General features: G+C 31.7%; 1 protein-coding gene and 2 long non-coding RNA genes across 3 annotated transcripts in view; 1 reads left to right on the forward strand and 2 right to left on the reverse strand.

The window, feature by feature from the left end:
* Positions 1 to 2,678: 2,678 nt before the first annotated feature.
* On the forward strand, positions 2,679 to 3,697 carry LOC129918338 (uncharacterized). The gene is made up of 2 exons (XM_055998814.1): positions 2,679 to 2,945; positions 3,030 to 3,697. Exons 1-2 carry the CDS (start codon positions 2,762 to 2,764, stop codon positions 3,578 to 3,580), a joined length of 735 nt encoding a protein of 244 aa, XP_055854789.1. The 5' UTR covers positions 2,679 to 2,761; the 3' UTR covers positions 3,581 to 3,697.
* LOC129918340 (uncharacterized) overlaps positions 3,493 to 25,345 on the reverse strand; it is a 113,160-nt gene continuing 91,307 nt past the window's right edge. Inside the window, exons 2-3 of the long non-coding RNA XR_008772946.1 lie at positions 3,710 to 3,909; positions 3,493 to 3,598 (exon numbers count right to left, since the gene is read on the reverse strand). This is a non-coding gene — a long non-coding RNA (uncharacterized LOC129918340). The remainder of the gene's footprint in view (positions 3,599 to 3,709; positions 3,910 to 25,345) is intronic.
* LOC129918339 (uncharacterized) lies at positions 24,622 to 24,938 on the reverse strand. Its single transcript, XR_008772945.1, has 2 exons — positions 24,852 to 24,938; positions 24,622 to 24,791 (listed from the first exon to the last, which is right to left on the reverse strand). It is a non-coding gene; the product is annotated as an uncharacterized LOC129918339 (long non-coding RNA).

Genomic DNA, 25,345 nt, shown 5'->3' on the forward strand with positions numbered 1-25,345 from the left:
TTCACATAATTTTCAGAAAAAGAAAACATAGCAATGATTTGTATATATATATTTTTTTTCTTGAAGAATTTATTTTTTGGATTACATTTGCAATTAAGTAAACAATTTGAAATCAACTAAAACAAAAAAAAAAGAAATTTGGAGATTTTTTCCTGATATAATTTCCTGATTTATATAATGATCAAGGGGCACGGTAGTGCCCAGCCAAGTTCTCTAGCGACTTTGGCACTACACCCTTACAGGAAACAACTCAGGCCATTTTCGACCCCCCTCTAACTTCCTCACAAAATTTCAGCCTTTTACAATGAGTAGTTTCTGAGATATAGGGCTTCAAAAATCGCAAAAACCGTAACTGACTGACTGACTGACTCACTCACTCACTCACTCACTCACTCACTGACAGATCATCAAAATTATGGAGAACTTCCCGTTAACGTAGAAACTTGAAATTTTACACGGTGATAGGGCTTGTGGTGTATACAAAGGAAAAAATCGAAAATTTTAGATTTTCAATTCAGGGGGCGTGGCATCCGCCCATTTCCGCTGAATTATCATCAAATATTATAGAGCACTTCTGATTATCGTAGAATCTTGAAATTTGGTAGAATGGTAGAGCTGGTAGTTTATACAAAGGAAAAAATTAAAAATTTGAGAATTTCAGCCAGGGGGCGTGGCATCCACCCATTTCCGCTGAATTTTCATTAAATATAATAGAGCACTTCTGATTATCGTAGAATCTTGAAATTTGGTAGAATGGTAGTTTATACAAAGGAAAAAATTTAAAGTTGAGAATTTCAGCCAGGGGGCGTGGCAACCGCCCATTTTAACTGAATTTTCATCAAATATAGAGATTTTCAATTCTACAGCCATAACAAAATTTTATTGATACGAATTTGAACCCAAACTTTAGAACTTGGTACACTTTTACATCTCAGTACTTTTTGTGCCAGCATAATTTCAACATAGGAGAACTTGGCTCCTTTTTTAACAGTAATGTTTTTGTTGTGATATTATATGACATCAAGAACCTTCGCTAGCGTTTTTTTTTATTTGTTTATTTTCGAATCAGATGGAGTTTGTTTATCGACAGATGGAGTTGTTTTTCGTGATTAAAAGTACTAATTTTCCATTTTTAGTACTTATTTGGACACAAACCTAGCATAAATATAATGGCTAAGAAAATGTTTTATAAATAGAAATTTATGTAACGTTGCATAAAGGCTACATAAAACCTTATGCATTGTATAACTATGAAGCTGTTTAGAGCTGTTTAGTGATATCTAATAAATGAGACTGTGTGTGTAAAGTGTTCAAAACAGCACAACTCTGTTCCTTTGCTTTTTTTTTATCAGTGACGGAAATTTCGGGGAAATATTTGAATCGATTGATTCGTGTAAAAAAAAAACAAAAGCAAATCGCGGTAAGTCAGAAAAGTTAAAATTCTTTAAAAAAAAAACTAATTCCAATATTAGCACTAAGGACACAATTGGAAATAATCTTATTCTTGAACGAAAAATAGTTTGGTCAAAACATCATATAGGTATGTATTAGGGTGGGTAGTAAAAATCGAATTTTTTTTTTTGATTTGGTACTCCGAAAAATCGATTGCTAGACACCTCTAGAATATACACACCAAATATGAGTTCTTAATATTAATGGGAAGGTCCTCCGCTTCGTAATTTTCCATTTTTACATCAAGCTTCTGCTAAAAAAAAATCATTTTTTTTTTAAATCAACTTTTTAGCAAATGTCTTCACATATTCTTGTAGGAAATTGAACGTTCTACAAAAAAGGCCTCAAACAGTTTTTTCGTTTATCTAACCGTTTAATAGATATTTGAGGTCCAAAAATCAAGAAAATCTTTAAAAATTCGTTTTTTGTTCTAAATTTTGTAACAAATTGAAAAATTATAATCATCAAACGCGCAAGACATATTCTTGTAGGAAATAGATTGTTCCACAAAAAAGGTCCTATTAACTTTTTTCATTAAAGATTTTCTTGATTTTTGGACCTCAAATATCTATTAAACGGTTCGATAAACGAAAAAAGTGTTTAAGGCCTTTTTTGGATTTGGAAGAATTTTTCTAACTTTAAAATGCATTTATATCAAAACGACGATTTTTGACTTATGTGTTAGTACCAAACTCCGTAAAATTGATAGTTGATAAATACTGAAATTTTGTACATATTTTAAAATCTTATTTATGGGAATATTGGTCAACTTTTTTTTCAATTAGATTTCAACATTTATATCGGTTAGCTCCATTCTGTTTTTATTTTGTTAATTTACTTAAATAATAAAATATCGAAATGTAATTTTTATCAACTATCATTATATTTCATAGTTGTAAAGCACAATATGGATGATTATTCTTAGAATGTTTTCTTCCACATTGCACTGCGCAAGTGTGAATAGTTGCCCTTGCCCTTATACACATTTTATTTCTATTTCTTGAATAAAAAAAAACTAAACATCAACCATTTAATAAAATAAAGGAAGTATGGCAACTCTCATGTTTCGCGGCACTCGTGAAACATGCTGGCGAACGGGGAAGTTACCACATAACCTACAGGCTACAGATAATACTTGTTTAGTTTTTTTTTTTCTTCTCGTTTCGTTTTCGTGTATCTGCTTCTGCATGGGTGTGCATTTATTTTCCTCTCGCTTCTCTATTATTATTTTTCTTCAGTTGCGTTGAGATTGTGTCCAAGTGTAGAGAGGTTTTTATTTTTTATAAAATAAAACAAAAAAAAGTTAACAATGATTAAAAAGAATAGTAAACAATCGACTGCATTAAAAATTAAATTTGTTAGAGAAGTTAAAAAACATCCAATTATTTGGTTTCCAACAATTAAAAATGGAAATTATGTACAAAACAAAGAGGCTGAAGATGTTTGGAAAAAAGTTCAGAAAACACTCGAAGAGAATTTTAATTTCCCAAAAGGTAAGCAAAAGAAAAAATGCAAAACAAAAATGTTTCATAATAAAGTTGTTTTTTGTATCTCAAAAAAAAAAAAAAATGAAAAAGATTATAAATATAGGAAAATTTGGCAAAGAATACGAAAATACTATTTGGAAGTTTTAGAGGAGAGAGCAATAAAAAATATCACATCTTTTCCCACATGGGAATTGTTTCATGAGTTAACTTACCTTTATGAGACTACACTAAGAAATATCGTGTGGAGAACGAATAAAACTGTTCCTAAATTGGTTCCCAATCCAAAAGATGCAAATCGATTATTACAACAACCATGCCCGTGTTGTTTGCCGTTGTATAGTGAAGAAAATGAAAATGAAAGCAAAAAACGAAAAATGGATGATAATGAAAACAAAAAAATAAATGACGAAGTGATAGAAATAGAAGAAAATGATGTATCGGCTTCAACAAGCAATGTTCCAATTCCAATTATTCCAGTTCCAGTGGTTGGTGTTGGTTGTGTGTCGATGCGCGCTGTCGGGGTTGATGTTAAAGATGATTTAAAAGTTGAAGACTTGGACAAACTCCAAGATTACGATCGTGAAGTGTTGTTTTTTTCAGATTCAGAAGTTGTTTGTATTGAAGACGATGTCGATGATTAGAATTTAAGATTTTTATACCTATTTAATGTAAGAATGTTTTTTTTTTATTAAATTGAAGTTTTATAAAAAAGAAAGATAAAATAGAGGTTTTTATTAAAAATAATTGAAGTTTTTTATAAATAAAAATACCGTTTATTATTGATTTATGGCTTTAAAATTGTTGAAATAGTGAAGCAGTTTTTTTTTTCTTCCCCATCCATTTTTTATTAAAGTTAGGTACCTGTAGAAAAGAGAAACGGTCCAAAATTTAAACAACATTTTTCGCCATTTCGAAATTTATCTTTCTGCCGCCATCTTGGATTTTGGTTTTTCTCAATAAAACTCGGTTTCTGCTGGTCGAAAAAAAATTATAAGACAAAATTAATGAACGAAATTAAATTTCAAATATTTTATATTTATGATATTAAGAAAGTAATAGATAAAAAAAAAAGAAAATTCATTCGATCATTAAGTGAATATCATAACCCTGATTTTTCGCAAACTTGAAATTCACATTTTGGCCGCCATCTTGAATTATAGTTTTTATTATATATCTCGACTTTTGTTTACCTAGGTAAAAGTTGGTTATACAAAAAACGTAGAAAATTAAATTTTGCGTCTTTAATGTTAAGAACACTTTTTCGATATTCTGAATATTAAAAAAGTTACAAGCAAAAAAAAAAAAAAAATAAAAAAGTAGGTAAATTCTTAAGGTTTGAGCCCTTTTTATCAAAATTATGAAAAAACCTTCCGAGAAAAGATTAACAAAATATATTGATAACTTTTGTATTTATAGCGATACAAAAAATAGTTGTTTAGCAGAGTTTTAGAGAATTTTAAGGTGAACAATCTTTTCTCGGAATGTTTTTGCATAGTTTTGATAAAAAAGAGCTCAAAACTTTAAAACTTTGGCTTGTTACTTTTTAATATTTAGAACATCGGAAAAGTGTTCTTAGCACAAAAGACGCAAATTTTAACTGTCTACGTTTTTTGTATACATATACGCAACTTTTATGTAGGATAAATAGAAATCGATATATTTAACAAAAAACTAAAATCCAAGATGGCGGCCGAAAGGTGAATTTTACCGTTGCGAAAAGTCAGATTAATAATATTCAGCCAATGCTCAATCGAATTAGCAAAAAAAAAATTTGGGGGTGGTATAAACTGCTGGGTCGCACATATATGAACATCATAAATGCACTGGACTAGATACCGATGGGCAATAGTTTTGAAGTTCTGAACGAAAAATAGAAGGGAAAAAGAGATTTACGTAACGCGTTCCACATTCGTGAAGTGCGGCTAAAGAAAGAATGTCTGTAGGTATTGGACGGTACGTGCGAAATTGGGCTGGACAGTTAACTGCCTTCTGCTTGGTTAAAGATTTCTAAAAAAAAGAGCAGTGAAAAGCTTAGATAATGTTTATTTTTCAGATTACGTTGGCAACTTTGCAAAAAATGTTCGTTGGTTAAGTTATTCCAAAAATCGCATTTTTGACCTTTTTACCATATTGAAATATTTTAATAAAATAAATAAAATAGAGACAGGGGAGTGGTGCCATATGAAAGCTTATATTCTCAGCTAGCCGATAGTGGTATAATCCGGTTTTTCGATTTTTTTCAAAATTCCGAGAAAATCGCGTTTGAAAGTTGGGGTAAAATTTTTTTTCGAAAAATCCCCGAATCTTTGAACGCTCCTGGAAGCTAAACCGCTTGAGAGCAATTTTTGGGAGTGATGCCAAATGATAGCTTGTGTCATGGGCCTACGCTTTGCACATTGTCAGATTTTAAAAAAATCGCCTTCCATGTTAAACCGCCACATCATGCCTATTTTTTCAGAATCGTGCCTATTTTTTTTTTTACTTTTAAGTTCTCCCGGTTTGAGAACGCGTGGACCTACAGGAATGGGAGTTGTACCCAAATGTAGGTTAGAGTCCCCGCTATCTTTTGGCATCAAAAATTTTATTTTAATTTTCTTCAAAATTCCGCGATATAGGCGTTGGAACGCTTTGATCTAGAGACAGGGGAGTGGTGCCATATGAAAGCTTATATTCTCAGCTATAGTGGTGTAATCCGGTTTTTCGATTTTTTTCAAAATTCCGAGAAAATCGCGTTTGAAAGTTAGGGTAAAATTTTTTTTCGAAAAATCCCCGAATCTTTGAACGCTCCTGGAAGCTAAACCGCTTGAGAGCAATTTTTGGGAGTGATGCCCAATGATAGCTTGTGTCATGGGCCTACGCTTTGCACATTCTCAGATTTTTAAAAAATCATCTTCCATGTTAAACCGCCACATCATACCTATTTTTTCAGAATCGGGCTTAACTTTTTTTTTACCTTTAAGTTCACCCGGTTTGAGAACGCGTGCACCTACAGGGATGGGAGTTGTACCCAAATGTAGGTTAGAGTCCTCGCTACCTTTTGGCATCAAAAAAATTTTTTTCATTTTTTTCAAAATTCCGAGATATAGGCGTTGGAAGTTGGGGCGCTCACTTTCAGCTCAGCTCACTTTCAGCTCAGCTCAAATGAGCTTAGCTATGGTACCTAGCTCAAATTTGAGCTGAGCTGTGAGCTGAGCTGAAATGTGAGCTTTTTGCAACCCTGGCAACTTGCCACATGGAAATTACCACATGCAACTTGCCACACGCAACTTGCCACATGCAACTTGCCACACACAACTTGCCACATACAACTTGCCACATGCAACTTACCACATACGACTTGCCACATGCAACTTGCCACATGAAACATGTAACTTGCAACGTGTTGTGTGTTTTATGTTTGCCGTACTACGGAGTACTGCATTTTTAAGTACTAAAGTACTGCCTACTCTAAAGGTGAAACGACAGCCCTGCTACCCAGGGTGATCGCGTCATAATCCCTTTGACATTCTTGTCAAAAAGTAAATTTTCATACCCACCCTCCCATAAGAAGTATAACTTCAAAAAAAAATTACATTTGATACTGGAGTGCTGTTATCGTTACGGGTGTGACATTTGACACTTTTACTCAACATTCTATTGAATTATTCAGCCTTATCGTAATTCAATATATTTAAAGAAATCAAAACATTAATGATGTACAGAATGCATGATAATTCTCACATGTAATTAAAAACATACACATAGTGCTGTTCGAAAAATGTTGGTCATACATTTTATTATTTCGAGATTAGTTCTTGAAATACATGAACATGAACGATTAGGTTTTTTTACACAAGGTAGCAACATGTCGTTCTGCTCGTGATAGAAGTCTTATATACGAACCGAAGAAGAAAATGGGAAAAATCAGTTAACCTACGGAATACAAAACAAATATTTTGTGTATGTCGCGTCTTAATTTTACAACACTCGAAATTTCAAAGAGTTTTAAGTGTGTTGTTTTTTATTTCAAACCATCTACAAACTTTCCCTTTTTTTAGTTAAAAAAAAAAAAAACAAATAAAATGCACGAATGGGGTCGCACGTACTTGCTCTTGCAGTTCAAAACACTTTTATGTTAGTTTACTTGTAGATTGGCTCTATATAAATTTAAAAAAAGTTTTGTTGATGTTGGGAAAGAGCCGACATTTAAATAGGGTAAAATTTTACTTAATGAAATTTTTGTTTTTGTTATTTGACTTTTTTGAGAAAAACTCAAAATGCGTTTTTATTGAAATCGCAAAGTTTGATCAAAATCGTTAGAGCCGTTTACGAGATATTGAAAAAAAATTTAAAAAAAACCATAGAATTCGTTTTTTAAAAGAATAAAACAAAATCTGAAATCAAATTGCCCTCCAAAACAAGTATGCAGTTTTATTTGATATATTAAGGTGCATTTTTAGAAAAAAAAAATTAAAAATTGTTTGAGCCGTTCTTTTAAAAACTATTTTTTTATAAATAATTTTTTGGAAAAAAAAACTTCAAAAAAAAATTGGTATGCCATTTTGTAGAAATCACTGATCAACACCTAAAAACAAAATTTCAAAAAAATTCAATGTCCCGTTTTCGAAAATTTGATTTTTCAAAAAAAAAATTTCGAAATTTTTTTAAAAATCCAAAAATTGATTTTTTCAAAATTTTATTTTTGGCTTATATAAAAATTATATACATAAATGCTTCTTTACAGAAATCGAATGCTTCGTTGAAATCGAAGAAGTAGTTTCGGAGCAAATCGGATTTATAAAAAGGGTTCTATGGTACCGTTAGTAATGATTTTCAAAATAAAATTTTTGTATTGAAAGATAGAACTTCTCTTAAAACTTAACCGTTTTTGAGATATTTTAATTCTACTAAAATCGTTATATGACAGGTATTGTTATTTTTGGTCCAAAAAAATTAATTCCAAAAATCCCTCTGGAGAATCGTCAAATAACGCTACATACCAAGTTTGACATGAGTCGGTCGATCCGTTTGGGCTGTAGCTTCGTTTACAGACAGACAGACTGAAAAACTGACAGACTGACTTCCGGGACCCAATTTTTTGCATTCTCTATCATCGCAATGTCATGAAAAAATATTATCCCACCTTTTTTTTGTACGAATGCATAACTTGATATATAGTAGATACCTATATCGCAAGTAAATAACAAAAGAAAAACAAACTTTCAGAATTCCATAAAAATCTGTACAAAATTTTAAGGAAAACCCTCCACCCGTTTAGGCTGTGGAAATGTGTACAGATGGACGCACAGACACACGGACGGAATTGCGAGTTCTCTATCATCGTAATGTTGGTTTTGATTAAAACCTCAATTTTTTTTCGACACGAAACCAATACTTGCCCTATAAAGCAAGTAAAAAAAACATTTTTTTGAAAACGACTAGATGTTTTTAATTTTTTTTCTCAAAACTTTGTTCTTATGAGTACGATTAAGAATTTAACCGGATCAGCCAACGAAAGCTTTAATTTTTTATTAACAATCTTTACAAAAAAAAAAATCTAAAAATGTAGTACTTGTGCAAATCAGCGTTGTTTGGAACTTGAATTCCGAAGTGCATTAATTATTCGGCCTTATTATGAATTCCATTCGTATCGGAAATTTGCAACGATTTCCGAAAAAATAATCACGGAATCCATCCGTAATGGAAAATTTCATACAAACCGTCACACAATCAGATTTTTTTTTATTATTTTATTCGGAAATCGTAGAAATTTTCCGATACGATGGAATACTTGATAAGGCCAATTTTGAATCACTTTGAGTCTATTTGTACTATAATTGTTTGACGGGATAACGTTAAACATTCACATTTCTAATGTTTTAAATCTTTTTTTCTCAACTTAAAATTAATTCTTGATGAAAGAAAAAAATTGTGAAATCAAAAACTATAATTTCCATCAGGTACCTTGAAAGAAAATTAGGTACCTAATTTAAAATCTTAAAAGGTTAAAAATAACAGAAACTAAAGTTAGATAATTAATGTTTCTTGTATCATAACCATATCACTTCTAAAAAATCTCAAAGTCATAATAGTTTTACACCTGGAAAAGAGCTACCTGCGTTTTCACTTAAATCCACTTCTTCCTCGCCCATACAAGTTGCATAGCAGTTTTCATATGTTACCAAACCAAAAACCATAGAGTTAATCAAGTCGGTCCTATCTTAAAATGGTTAGCTCGTGAATCGTTTTGGTTAGCGACGTGTGTCACCATAAGTGTTTCGTTTATCATCAAAACTAAATCGGACAATAAATTCTCTTGATTATTGAGATCTCTTGATACTGATAACATAGAAATAGCGTGCTACTAGTGCATTATGCACTCTCGAAATGAAAGTGTTACGCCGCTTGTGACTGTGACTTGTGACTGCGGGTGTACATTAAACGAGTCTCGAGTACAGAGAAGGTAAATAGGGATATTGCCTGAGCCCTGAGGTGGGTCAGCGATTTTTCCTACTTTATATTTTTAAGGACCCAGATGTCATCGTATATTTTGTTGAGTTTCTGTTTTTATTACTGCCTCCGATTAACCAAAGTATTTTTTTTTTTTTACTTTATTTTTTTTATTTTCTAGCCAAGCTAAAACACATTAAAGCTCAATCGCTGATTTATACAACAATTTTACAGGAAAAAAAGAGGGAACACAACAGAAAAAAAAAATATTAAATAAATAAAATTGTTATCGTTTCACAGATGCGACACTATTACGTTAATGTTTTTGTTGTTGTTGTTGTTATTTTGTTGATATTTACTCATTCGTGTGTATATGTGGGATAAAATGGGAGTTGTGTAAGGAAAGGAGGCCATAAATTGCTTGACTTTTATTGCTGGAAACACATCGTAAAAAATGATCGAGCACTGATGATTGAGCAAATCGCAAATTTATGACCAAGTGCGAGGACACTAAGTACCTATCGGCTACGACCGACGACGAGTTGGTAGGTATATCAACATATTTGCGTAGCAGGCGAAAAAAAAAAAAATATATAAATTTTGAGCCTGATGTCGATGTGGTAGTTTGGTAGATTTGTGTGTCAGAGAGCACTTATAGTTGATTGGGCCTCCGACAATTTTAAGAGATTAACCAAATTTATTGGGATTTTTTTTTGTCATTGGCAATAATAATATTGGTTATTATATAATTTATGTGTATTCTTTCCGATTTATGTCGAAAAAGCAATCTTATGAGTGAATAGTGAACAGAAATCGAAGGAACCTGTATAAAATAAATAAAATTAACTTAAGTCCGACAGAGTCATCTTGCAGTAGAATGCAAACATCCCAAAGGTCCAAGAAAAACTTTGGTAGCCTACTTTTCCTTTTTAAAAGAAACTCGAGCATTTTTTCTTGGGACGATTATAATCTTCGAATATAGTTTCAAGATGGGCAGCTTTTGGTATAAATTCGGGCTGAAGACGTTAGCGGTCGAAAAAGTTGTGAATACTTTTCATAAGCTTACAAGCGGCTGCACAGTGGAACGAGTGTATGGGAAACACATTTTTGCTTCAAACTGAGACAAAAACCTAGAAGTTTCTTAAATTTAGCATTTTCTCCTTCCAAACTTCCAATCCAAGTAACTGCTTAATTTTGTTGGAAACGTTTTTTTGAAACGTTAGAAATAAAACAGACCAAAATAAATTGCTAAAAATGGATTTTCCTGATTTTCTATTTGTACATCCATCTGCATTTGTTCAAAGTTTGATTTTTTATTTTGATTTTGTTTTCGGATAAGTTTTTGACATATTGGGGTATGTTCGTAGATTTGGGGCCAGTCGTCGTTCATGAAATTGAAATAACTTTTACTTAACTACAATGGCCATTTTTTGCAAAAAGTGGAAAATTTACAAAATAAATTTTTTTTCTTTCTAGCGCCATTTATATGTGAAAAAAAAACTAAAAAAATTTGTTTGACCTCTAGAAATAAGTTTTCTGAATCATTGTTTTTAATTTAATATATAAATATTTAACTTAAGTCGTTTTTTAATTTTTTTTTTTTTTGAGCTTAACATTATTATTTTTTATTCAATTCAATTTTAATTTTGTTTTATTGAACATACTATATACAATTGACTTAAGCTTAACTTATTTCTAATAAGATACATTGATTGATATAAAATTTGTTGGCACATATGGGGCCTACACGGTGGTCTTGAAAACGCGGCAGGTTTTATAAAAATGGATCCCAAAAGTAATGATGCAGATTTGTTCGAAATGATCTCAGGATTCCAAATTTGTAAATTTCAAAATCGTACCTGATCCCTTTTTTGAGTTACAGGCATTTTACATATATACACGTGGGAGGGCATTTGGAAAACAAAATTTAAACCAAAAACAAAAGCAAATTATAATGTCCTATACCTTTTTGGAAAGCTAAAATATACTCCTTGAATTTGATGATTATTTGAAGTTTATTGAGTAAATAGTTTTTGAGAAATTTAATTTCAAAGTCAAAATTAAAAAAAAAAAATTATTTTTTGTATTTAAGTTAATTTTTTTTTTTTAAATTTGGATTACAAGGTACAAGTTTTTTTTTTCAAAATTGAATATTCTATTTAGTTCTTAGTCAAATACTTAAAAATAGATGCAAAAAACTATTCTAGTTTTTAAAAAATGGGAAAAAAGATAGGCACTTTTTTATTGGTTTTATTTGTTCCTAAGGAAAAATGTGTATAATGGTTATTTAATGAACAGATTTGTAAGTTCTAATTACACTTAGTGTAACTCAGAATCAACCCCAAGAACGATTTGGTATTTTGGCTCCTTTTTTGAGGTTTTTTGTTAATTTTTGCTGTTTTTTTTTAATGTTTTTTTATGCCATTTTTAGAGTTTTGTATTTTTTTTTTTTTTCATTTTTATATTTTTTAACTTATTTTTATTACGTTCTGAGTATTTCAGGACTATTTTTTAAATGTAAGAGTTATAATGTTACGTATAACAGAAAAATATCCCACATTACATAGATTTCAGGACCGCTAAGGTCCTCAGGGACCACAAAACCTTTTCTCGATTTTCATCGTGAGATCCATTTTTCATGAATCCATGTTGACTTTTCGCGTTAATTAAAAAAAAAAAGAAGACGTCCTGATCAGCATCGTTTTACAGTGACCTTTTTTCCATTTGATTAGAGGCTAATTTTTTTTTTTATTCGAAAAAAAATTAAAAAAAGCTAAAAAAAAATTGGAGAAAAGATACATTTTTCCTTAAATCTCGAAAACTAAGATACTTTTAAACATGCGGTTTTTGGTTTTTGACTTAAAATCAATGAGAGCATTGATTTGTCTACAAAAAAATTTACCCTTTATTAAAAACAATTGAATAAAATAAAGTGAAAGAAAAAAAATATTTTTTTCTAGAATAATAACTTTAAAATTAAATTTCTCAAAAACTATTTACTCAATCAACTTCATATAAACATCAAATTCAAGGAGTATATTTTAGCTTTTCAAAAAGGTATAGGACATTATAATGTGCTTTTGTTTTTTGTTTAAATTTTTTTTCCAAATTCCCTCCCGCGTGTATATTTGTAAAATGCCTGTAACTCAAAAAAGGGATCAGGTACGATTTTGAAATTTACAAATTTGGAATCTTGAGATCATTTCGAACTTTTGGGATCCATTTTTATAAAACCTGCCGCGTTTTCAAGACCACCGTGCCTAACCTAATACAATGGATAAAAGATAAAATATATATAAGTATAGTACATGAATAGGCTTAATTTTACAAGTCTGCTGACTAGGTTATCCTCGGGGTGTTCCGTCCCGGGTCGTTTTTTAATTATTGCTGCAGATAGGGATAGTTGTGCCTAAAAAAACACGCCTATTGTGTCATGTTTATGATCCACTGAATACAATTGTTAGCTTAATGATTTATTTTCACTTAATTCTCTATCACCGCTATGACAGTAATTTATTGTAGGAAGAATGAGACATCCTGCTTTCCTAAATACTATATTTTCGTTACTTACTCTGACATACTGTCATTTCCATACTTTTCCAATATAATAACTGTTGGCCAATGAATTTCTAAAATTCAGTAATTCTCAACCTAACCTTACCTACTTACTCTTATGGATCTGTGCTCTGTGCTGTACTGCTTGCGTGTAAGTATTTTTTAATTTTCATAAAAGCCCTTCTCTCTCTGTCTCTCTCTTTAGGACGTAAAAAGGGTTTATCTCAAGGTCTTTACGAAATGCCATACGAACAAAGTATGATTTTTATTTTCTTTTCACAATTATTATTATTACCCAAAACACATTTATTTCCACAACGGTCATGTTCATGTCTATCCCAGTGTGTGATTACATCACACCTTGAAAATAAATATCTCTCTTTTAGCTTTAAGATTCTAGATACAATACCTTTAGATACATTTTATATTTCCATGCAGGTGAAGTTCATTTAAAAAATAATAATAAAAGCAAACCAAAGCCCAGAAAATAAAACTTCCACACCTTTCTAATTGATGACCTCGTGTTGCTTGCAGATAGTTACCAGTGTCAGTTTTGTAGATAGAGTCTTAGAGCTATAACTTGAGAGAGAGACCGTATCACAAATCATCCCATATTCGTGTCGTGTCCAACTTGTCAAATAGAAATTAATCGTTCGTGTGCAAGATAGTACCTATACCTACTTAACAGATCGACGACGACGATGTGGCTTGCAAACCTCCTTTTTTCAGGGACGTATAAATACATATTGTAAGGGGGAGGGAATTATTCTTAATACAGTAACCCTGCAATGTATTTTTACAGAATTTACCCGGAAACAAGCGTATTTTGAAGTTGTGGGTTCATTCGTTCCTTCATAACTTCTAAACTACATATTATAATTTGACCAAAAAGGTACCGTTAGAAGCGTCTTATTCCTCCACTGGCTTTAAGTTATATGAAATCCTTGAAAAAAAGCGCCCTCTACATATCCCCGCTTTTAAAAAACAAGTTTGTTTTAAAAAATTGTTCACCTCCCTAAATAAAATCTAGATCCGCACTTGGCTTGTCAAACCAATAGTGGGAAGAGGAAGCGTAAAAAAATATCTTATAATTGCCACAGGTGAACCATTAAGTGCCTGAACTGTTTTCGCTTTTTTTTATAAATTTTTTTTCTATTTGTCTTGCATATAAAATAACTTTTCTGTAATTACATTTGCAATTGTAGACCGAACGAACGATTACTTTAATTTCTCACGTTAAACCTATCGAGATTGAGATGGTTCCTGACCGGCTGCTGACTGACTGGAGTGTGTAGTAAGATAAGTGTTTTTAAATATGACTCAGTCAGAAACTGCAGCAAACACACATGACGTGCGCTTGTTCATTTTATATCTTTATATCTGATTGTATGGTGTGACTCTGATTCTCCTTACCGCTAAATCACTTTTAATATAACAAAAATTAAAATAAAAAAAAAAAAAATATTAAAAAGTTAATTGTTATTTGCTACAAACACAGAAATTGAGAGGAATAAAAGGAGAAAAAAACGAAGTAAACTTGCTTGCAAAACGAATTAAATAATTTCGCGTGAGCGATTATTATCTTTTTCAGTATATACAGCACTTTTGGCCCATTAACAGGTTTTGCGCGAGACGTTTTCAATTGGATGACTCTTAAGACAAGTGCACATTAATTTTGAAAATCTTAATCGTTGTGTTGAGTTTATTTTTTTTTGTTTATATAATTTTTGTTCATAAAAATAAAAATTAAAAAAAAAAAACAACTGAGATCTGTCAAAAGTGTCATAACCCAGTTGATGGGATTAAAATCGGTAATTGAGCATGCAAAAAAATTACTAATAAGTACCTAAATGAACATTATTTAAAACTAGTCTAATAGCATTTTTGTAAAAGCTGAGTAAAGATCGTCAGGCTTTAGGGTTTTCCTGAAGAAGTACCGAAAGCCATTTTGTACAAAATAGACATGACATTTTACAAAAACCAGAAAATATAGAAGTTCCATATTTTAAAGCTCTAAAGGGCAGAGCAAAAAGGTTCAAATCTCACAAAGATTGGGCATTGGGAAGACACAAACAATATCTTAAAATATCACACAGATTTCTGCCGAATAGCAAGAAACATGAATAAATAGACAATTTGGATCAAGAGACTGTGAATTATAACATAATAGAAAAACTCCAAACAAGTGGGGACCTTGCTAAAAAAAAAACTTAAAATTTTTTCTTCAAGATATTTAGGAAAATAAAGCTCGAGTTTTTTTTCTTTCAACAAGCTATGTAAGTAGCTATCAATTTTTATTTATTTTATGTTTGTTGAAAACCTTGCCTTCTAAAGAAATCTTAAAAAACAAAAAACAATTTCAAGACATTTTCAAGTTTCTTCATAAAACCGGCATGTACCTACCAAATTATTTTACTGAAGAAACAAGGTGTGAATTATAACATAACAGAAAAAATGAATACCTTCTCCTCAAAACAATTCTTCAAACATATTCTTACATATTATAATTGTATAATTGATAAGAGCTTTGAATTTCATCGTAGTACCTACTCGAAACTACTTTTTTTCGCTGATTCAACACAGTGTGAATTATATGTAAAACGATAGAAATCGAGAAAAAGCTGCAAGCCTTGCTCTGTAATCAACTTTCAAATAATGATTTTTAATTTAACCAGGGATTTTTGTTCGTTAAACTAACATCTTTTTAATTATTTTACTTAACAAGACAAGGTGTGAATTATAACAAAATAAAAAAAAACAGCATTTTGGTAAAAATCTTGACGCATACAAATTACTAATTATTTCTAAATTAAATTCAGGGCAAGAATAGTTTCAATCTCGTTTCTCACACCTTAGTTGTTTTTCTGCAAAGACAAAGTGTGAATTATAAACAAGACACAAAAAACGCAATAAGTTGGAAGCCTTGTCTCATAATCGACTTCCAAACTAATATCTCTTTGCTTAGAATAAAAAGCCGGGAAAATCCACTCCAAAGGTTGTCTAGGGAAGAGACAACAGGAGCTGGTGACTGCTACGATAATAAATAATGTTGAAGTCTAGATAATGTCTATTTTAATATCTGTTTCAAATAGGTACGCAAAAGTTATAATAATTCTGTACAAATTGTTTCAAAAACGTAACTTCAAGTTAAAGGTTATTTCAGTCTTTTGTCTACATCTCCTATATTGCTACAACAATGTTTCAAAGGTATATACGACGACGAGTAAGAATTTCATTAATAGTACCTTTGATGACCTTAGGACTTTCAATAGCCGACAATTCACGTCCAGCCATCACATACACACACACACATAGACAAATTAATACATAAATTACTCACAACACAACAATAAAAGATGAGACAAGAACTCGTCTGCATGATGCTCGTATCGCATTTATCCTTCAGGCCATCATATCATATCAAAATATTGGACTCCAGAGTGTATCTTCAACGTCCATATTATTATGAACATACCACCGACCATCATCATCGCACCGCATCAGAAAATAGCATCCACAGGCCAATATGGCGCTGCTGTACTCATCAGCAGGAAACCTAACCAACTTATATATCGGTACCTTATAGATGCCTACCTTTTATAAGAAGCCTATATACGTGACAAAGGGTCTGTCTTGAGTATCAGGTGTTGTTAAGCTTAATTGGATTTACTCTCCAGGTTCTTCTTCTTCTTCTTTGCTTATACATAAATATACAATCTCCAAGGTGCTACACGATATTATATGGAATATAAAAGAGGCACAGAGCAGCTTAACACAAAACCCTATCTGGTATCCCTGCATGCATAAACATAAAATTATTAATTTCCATATGAATGATGTGCGATGATGATGATAAAGATAATAATGATGATGATGGCAACAAAGATGATGATGGGTTACCATTTCAATACAAAGTTGCGCTCCTTGAAACGCAAACCTACAACAGAAAAAAAAAAAGACATGAAACTGAAAAAAATTCGTCAATATTCCATTTAACTCCTTTAAAAAAGGATTTTTGACAACTCTCCACTTCCACAGACGAGGTATAATAAGAGACGACTGGCTAATGATGGGCTGTATTTGTGGCTTAGTATATTCTGTGTACTGAAACTTTTTTAAATAAAATGCACGACTGGGGCCGCACGTACTTGTTCTTGTAGTTCAAAGTATGTATATATTAAATTACTATTGGAAATTAAAGATTTTCGTTAAATTTTGAACAAAAAAAAAAAAAATAAAAGTAAAAAAAAAATTCCATTTAAATTTTTTTTTTCAAAAACTTTTTTAAATTTTATTTACATTTAACACTTCAAAATGATTAGAAATATCTGACTGCAAATTTTGAATAAAATTGGATTAGTCTTTGATGAAATATACAATAGTAACTAAAAAATATATCAATTTGGCACAAAACGGCAACGCCATATCTCCGTTCTCCGAATTTTTTTTTTGAAAAACTAAAAACGCGGTTTTGTTAGAATCACTAAGACTATAACGAACACCAAATTTAATCGAAATCGTCAAAGCCGTTTTCGAGAAAATTGGAATAACTCATTAACGATAGACGGGAAGAGCCGACAAAGAAAATGTCATATTTCCACTATTTGTATTTTTTGAGAAAAACTAAAAACGCAGTTATATTAGATATACGTACAGCATTACTTGTGTCAAATTTAATCAAAATTGTTAGAGCAGTTTTCGAGAAAATTGCAATACCTCCAAAAGTTTGTATGGGAGGTATACGTTCTAGGCGAGATATTAAAAAACAAAAAAAACAACCTTGGAAATTACGAAAAACTATCTGTACCAAATTTCATGAAAATCTGTCGAGCCGTTTGGGCTGCAGCTACTTGTACAGATGGACGCACGGACTCACCGACGCACCGACGCACAGACCGACGGACGTCATGACGAAACCCACTTTTTTGGACTTCTCGACTATCGTAATGTTAGTTTTGATTAAAACCTCGAAATTTTTTTTTGACACGAAACCAATACTTGCCCTATAGAGCAAGTAAAAATGTGCCAATCAGTCAGCGTCAAGAAAAAACAATTGGGTGTTTCAAAAAAGTTGAAGAAACGAGAAGTAAAGTATTTTGTTTTCTATAGTTCTGATAACCCGGATATAAAATGTATCTAATTAATCCCAATATTACTAGTTAGAATGAATGTTGCGATTGAAATTTTCTTTCAACCAAGGACACAACCCGCGATATCACAGCGATAACCATAATTTTGATGAGAAAATCAGGGGAACTGGGGTAACCTGTGATTTTACTAAATAAAACCCGCGATTTACCGGAGATCGAAATTTGGAGTCAGGCCTGTTCATTGTTCACTGTGAACTCATATCTATAAACCAGAACTTATTTTGAGACTTTTGGTCTCCAGATATCTGACTTCGAATGTAAAAAAATATTTGGATGCAAATTATTCAGCAAGCAGACTTCCAAGAAACTTTTGGTTTTCAGCTATGAATAGAGGTTTAAGAAACCTTTCTTTTGATATCTCACTTGATGGATTTGGAGGAAATTTTTTAAAATGCACTTCTTTTCGGCAAAGGGTTAACCTATAGATTTTATATCGAAAATTCTGAATTTTTTTTAAAATTTTTTGTACCTAAATGCATAGGCCTAGTCACTTTGAACTCATAATTGCAAACCGAAACTTGTCTCGAGACTTTGGTCCGCAGGTATCTTCCTCCGAATGCAAAGAATAAAAAATATTTGAATGCTAAGATTCAGCAAATCAGCAACCAGACCTCGAAGTAGAGACCTTACCCCAGGCCTTCGGTGGTTCTGTCTGAATAGCTAATGTAAGGTGTTCACCAAGTAGTTCGGTCGAAAACTGGAATTGGTGGGAGTGCTTTCTTAGGAGCACAGATTATAGCCGATTCCTCATTCAAAATGTAGGAAAGATAAGAATCTAATATTGTATTATCCAACAATTTTACATTCAACTTCCCCGGTTCGAATTATTCTAAACTCCACCAGGTGGAAAATTAATTAAAAAATAATCTTTGTAATATTAATAAAAATTAATGATCTTACAGATTTAATTTCGATTTTCTCTAACCACTCTAGGACTCATAATCAATTATGTTAGAAGTAAGTGTGAATTATAAAAAATTAAAAAAAAAATAAATTAAATGATTAATTTTTTCTAATGACACGTACTAGGTGGTTAGATGTCGCTGTTGAGTGGTGATGTGAGTACACCATAGCCGTATTTAGGGGAGGGGTTACAGGGTTTAACCACCCCCCGCCGAAATTTTTTGAGCAAATACGACCCACATACTTATATGTATGCAGAACTTGATGGATTGATTTCATATTTTAGTTAGGTATACCTAAATCGAAAATCTCCGTTTAAGACTTTTCCAATTTTGTCCCGGTTAAGTTTCAAAAAGCTTTGAACAAAATAAAGTATCTGAAAAAAGTATTTTTTTTTTTCATAAAATTCCGATTCGCATGTAATTTTCAACCCTCTTATAATTGGTAACTATGTATATAAGTCGTATACACAAAAGTGATTAAACGTAAATTGAGTGTCTCTTCTTTTTAAACAATTTGTTTTTGCTAGAAGAATTCACTTTTGAAATAATACGTCATAAACACAAAAAAAGGAAACAGCTGAATATAAACAAGAAACGAAATGCAAAAAAATTCTTCTTTCAGCCTAAATATTGTAAACATTCATTTTTAAAGGTTATAATATGGAATATTTAAATCTTAAATGGCGTTAAAGTCAACAAATTTTTTTTTGAACCTCGGAACTAGGGGTTAAAAATAAAATTTTTCAAAATCATGTGATATACAATTTATTTTACATAGACTTATTAAATTAAAAAAAATATTTGAGGTGGAAGATTTCAATCTGAATTCGATATTAAGGCCGTGTGTGAATTGAGTTACATATTAAGCCAAGGATATTATAGACACTATAGAGTTAAAAAAATAAAATTTCTGCTGTTAAAAATTTATCCGGTTCCGGGTGCAGATAAAATTTGTATCTTCAGAGAATACATTTTTGATAAAAGGGGTTTTGTGTATTTTTGTAAATAAATGTTCAAAATAAACAAAGAAATTTGAAAAAACTCAAACCACATCGCGTTTTGGGAGTTCGAAATTGTAAATATTTTTTTTGCAGCTTAAGAAAACTTTTAATCCACGTCAAAAATATATCCATTAAATATTCAACACATGTTGTGGATGCCAAACATTTTTCTTTGGCTGAATAACTAACCCAATAAACAAACGGGCTAAGAGACAAAAACATCAAATCTAGATACTTTTTATAGAAACAAACCATCAGTAAGAGTCAATTTTTCATTTTATTGCTGTTTAAACCTTTGATTGTATCTAGTCTCTTACGAAATAGTTTTTTTGTATAAGGCTTCGGAAAGCTTCTAAAAATTTTTTTTGCTCGCTAACGCTCGCATGTTAAAATATGTAAAATAAAATTTGGTCGGTCTAAACTAACCCCTCCCGAAATGAAATCCTAGCTACGGCTATGGAGTACACTCCGGTTCTTAATATTGTTTAAGGTTAACTTCAGGTTAGATACGCTCTAAGGTGTTTATTGATTGAAATTTGACGATTTGGTACACTACTTAAACTACTTGCGAGTTCGAAAATCAATAAGGAAAGAAGAAAATCCACCTATTACCTACTAAAAAATCTGAGGATTAAATTACCTACTTTCTCAGCGAAACAATAAATTTTCTATAGGACAGTTTTTTCATTACAGAAAAGTTCCAATGTTTTTCGATACTGAATTTGAATTTTCTAATCAGAGCATTAGAGGTTTTCTTTAAGTCTACTTACCCATTAGTAACTTTCTGCTAACCGAATATTCAAATAAGAAAAAAACTCAAGACTAAAATAATGTTCCAAATTCCGATCCTTTAAAAACGTTCAGCCTTGACTCTCTCGCTCTAACGTCTAACCTTTTACATTTCTTATTCCTGTTTCTGCTCCTTGATCTTTTAAACTACTGATCTAGTGATACATTTTTCCACGAATCACACAAACCGCATTAAAAATTCGCCACGAACATGTAAAATACCTATATCTCTCCACATCATATTACAAGTCTTAAAAAGTTGGTTAGCCTTGTGGAAACCGTACCCCTCTTGGATGCCCTTTTTTTTACAAAATTATTATTCGTCAGCAAAGATTTCTCGTATTTCCTCTAATACAATACTTATCATGGAGAGAAGATATATGCAAAAGGCACTGGCACACATCACTCTCTGACGTGCAACGATTAAGAAAAACATCCAACAACATGTAATACCGGCCTTACCGTCAGTCAGGTAAGCTTAGCTCCAGAACATACAAAAATACAATCAAGGTATAAAGGGGCAAACACAATGTATATATGGAATGGTACGAGTATGTTTAAAGGGAAGCTATAAAGAGTTTTGGTATACATTTCTGCTGGTCTGCTGCTGCTGGGAAGTGCACAACTTAAAGGTCTCACATTTCACTGATGGTTGATGTTGATGGTTGCTTTTTGGTATATAAACTCCATCCCTTCATTCAAACAGTAAAAACGTCCAACTACAAAAAGTAATGCCACAGGAACATTAACAACAACAACAAATAAATTCATAACATGCACATACCATGTTATAACTCCAAGAATCCAATCGCTGAGAAAGTATGCAAAAAAACAATACAAAAAAACGAAGCAAAGAACAAGAGCAAATAACATATGATCCGTCACAGTACAAAGGAATTCCACTTATGTCGGGCAATGCGAAGGTTAAACGAAGCAATCAGCTGTTCGGATAGCATAACACCATTACCGGCATTACTGCCACCATCATCATTATGACGATCATTATCAACCAGCTGAGACAGTCTCAACCGGAACCGCAACATCATGCGGTGGGGCGACCCTTTACGAGACCATCAAGATGCTTCAATCGAGTCGGTATATCAGACTACACTCGAAGAAGAATGCAACAGCACAAAGTTACAACTAAAAAACATGTAACATGGCAAACCTGGTAGAGGTGGAACGGACCAGGAAAAAAGTTAGTTTTTTCTCGGAGCGAGCGATATTAGCAAAACATCCGGTCGACTAAACATGATCACAGAGGGGAAGGGCTGGGAACTATTAGGTACTATGATTTATCGGACGACTTTTTTACTACTCCACCCAAAGCTAGAAGACAGCTTAGAGTCTCAAAACCAGACCCCACCATCAACAATGGCTCTAATAACATTCAATTACAAACGAGATGGCATTCAATTGAGAAACTATTTCCCTTCCGAAACGATCGATGGTTTTAAAATCAAAAACCATTGCGCCTGTCGCGTATGTTCAATGAACCGACTCCGAAGGCAAAAAGCCGGCCGGCCGGCTCTAAAATCACTCAAGCATTTAGCTTGTTTGGAAGACAGCTTCAGAGTGGGTAATGCATTGTTTGTTGCATCAATGTGATAGGTAATGTGTAAGTAATGGTATTTATTTTGTTTGCTATCGAAAATTGATAACAAATCTGTAATAAAAAAGCAAGGTGTATTTTGCAGGTTCTTAAATATAGCCTGTGGAACAAAAATATACCTGAATTTATACTTCTTTTGCGGCGTTAATGAATGAAAAATTACTTTTTGACAAGAATGTCATTTAACTAGTAGCACCTCCTAGTTTTTGACGTGATAACGTCTTATAAATCGATGAACCATGGCAGCCAATACAAAAAAGTGACGCCATTTTCTCCCGTTCCACTCTCACACTTTCGCAGTGCGGCAAAAAAAAAATAATTAAAAATTAAAAATAAACTATTAGAGATACAAAAATCTTCTATAGTTTATTTGAAATATAATAACCTAAAGCTTAATCCAAATGAAGGATTTTTAAAAATTCCGTCATTTAATAGGGTAAACAGGGGTAAAACGGAAAGATGAAATTTTGGCTAAAATCTAAACGCGAAGTTGTAGAGAGTTAATTTTTTTGCTGTAGATAGATGAAATTAATTTAAGAGTAACTGCATTTAAGAAAAAATTCTAAAAAATTTTGAAACTAAGCTATAACGTTTTGTTTGAACGTTGTACACGTGTTTGGGCTATGACAAAATGATGATTTTGGGTAGGGAAAATTTTTTTTGACAATTCTTAAGGTGCCAGGTTAAAGATGAGGAAAAAAAAATTAGGCTTCTAGTACGGATTTTTTATAACACTCTGCGTTTCGAAATATGAATTTTTGAAAAACACCTTGTTTTTTAGGGGTATTTTTGGGTAGTTTTTGATTTTTAGCTTTTTTTTTGGAGCGTTCAAAAAAATGTAATGTAGGTTTTGGTCTTATCCATACATGTGCAAAAAATTGGAATCGTTTAGTGAGTTTTGACTGAATAACGGAAGAAACAAGTTTTTAAAAAACACGTTTTTAGACCGTTTTTAACCGATTTTCATCGTTTATTATTTTTATCTTTTTTTCTTTAATAGATAGAGGAATACAATATATGGAGTAATGATAGACCATGACCACGAATTTTTCGAAATTTCAATCATTTTCGTAAACACAATTTTGAGATAACAGTAAAATAAAATTTTAGAATTCAACAGGTTATAACTTTTGACCAAGAGCAGATAGAAATTTTAGTAAACTTTAATGAGTATCCTGATACAATTACCTTTCATTTATAACGGTAGACTAACTACAAGCTACACAATGTTAAATCAAGAAACTTGCGAAAAACCTCAAAACACCAGTGTAGGAAGTACCGTAATCTCAGTCTGGAAATTCGACATGGTTGACTTAAAAACTTAACTTCTCTTGTAAGCATCTTTGAAATAAGATTGATATGTCATATGAAAGGTGAAATAATAAGCTTTCACATGGTATACATTTTTTTATAGGTTGTTAGGGAAAAATGGAATTAATGACATGAAAAGATAAAAATTCAATTTTTTTTTACTTTTTTTTTGATGAAAATGATTGTTTTCAATAAATTATTTGTATACTTTTTGCGCATTGTAAAAATATAGATAAATACCGGCTACGCTACGCCTGAGGTTGTTAGCATTGTGTTTTAGATTGCAATTTCATCTTAAAAGCCAAGCGAAATGACGCCAAGTCCAACTTAAAACAGATGTACGCATATAGAGCCAGCAGTTCATTGTGTTAAACTGTTGAAAGATTTGTCTTTTGCACCAGAGGATCAATGTTCAAGCCCCAGGACAGCCCAATATTTTTTTTTGTATTAAAATCATTTTTGACAAAAAGGATTGTGCTGTCTTGGGAGTCGAAATTTAGACCTCTCTGGTGCAAAAAACAAATGGAACAGTTTTTTGAACCTAAGCGATGGTATAGCAAAATATTAAAATATTAAATCTTAAGCGGGCTTAAGGTCTTTATAGAATTTCAAGTTATTCGTCGATGTTTCGATGTTTTCTTAAAATGATTTTTCTTTGTTTTGAAATTTCGAAAGTTTAAAATTTCTTTTTCAAATCTTTGAATTTTTAAATATTTAAAATAAAAACAGCATCCAAAACCAACTAAAACCATTTTTAGAAAACTCTTATTATTTAAAAAGACAATGTATATTAGTCCTGAAGAAGAACGTTGACACTTGCGATTGTTTAAAGACACCCCGCATAGCATTTAATATTATGTAATTCCTATTTTTTTGGTTTTTTTGTTGTTTTCTTTTTTTTTTTTTTTGTTAAAATTAAAAATAATAAGCTTGAATTTTAATCTGATTGCAATTATATGTGTTTTATTGGACAACTGGTCCTCAGTAACTGCTAGAATTAATAGTTACTGTTAAAACAGAAAACGTTTTCATAACACCTATAAAAGTGGAAAAATCCAACGTGGACGACGAGTAGTTTCGGCATCCGCCATTCCTAGATTCTAGAATATAAAACCAGTTTATAATTAGCGATCAAGATGTTTAAATTTCTTTTTTCATACCATTAGGAATCCAATGACAACAATGAGGGCAAATGTTGTTAAATTTTGTAAGTTAAACATTTTGACTTGGTACGGTTAGTAGTTAGAGTCACTAATATACTTTATCCTCTGAAAGTAGCTCATTTTATACCAAATATTCGAATGTGTTACGTAACGATAAGGAGGTTGTAATATTTGTTATTTTGTTACATAAGTCAAATATTTATAGTCTATTTAATAGACCCGAGCTCCAGAGCAAAAATAGAACAAATTCGTTCAAGACTTTTTATTGGCGATTATGATTCCTTGGCATACAAGAATACTCCAGCCAAAAGTGCTACTAAATCCATTGGTGCATTTCTGAGAAAACGGCAACACTGGTCGGTTTTCAGTTTTTTTGATTTAACTCGAAAACCAAGCCTGACTTTGAAATGGTTCAAAGACACTTTTCATAGCAAATTAAATTTTCTGTCAAGTTAAGATAGTTAAAAAATTTTAAAAATTATTTTTGACTA

The sequence above is a fragment of the Episyrphus balteatus genome, chromosome 4 (assembly GCF_945859705.1).
Source record: "Episyrphus balteatus chromosome 4, idEpiBalt1.1, whole genome shotgun sequence".
NCBI lineage: Eukaryota > Metazoa > Arthropoda > Insecta > Diptera > Syrphidae > Episyrphus > Episyrphus balteatus.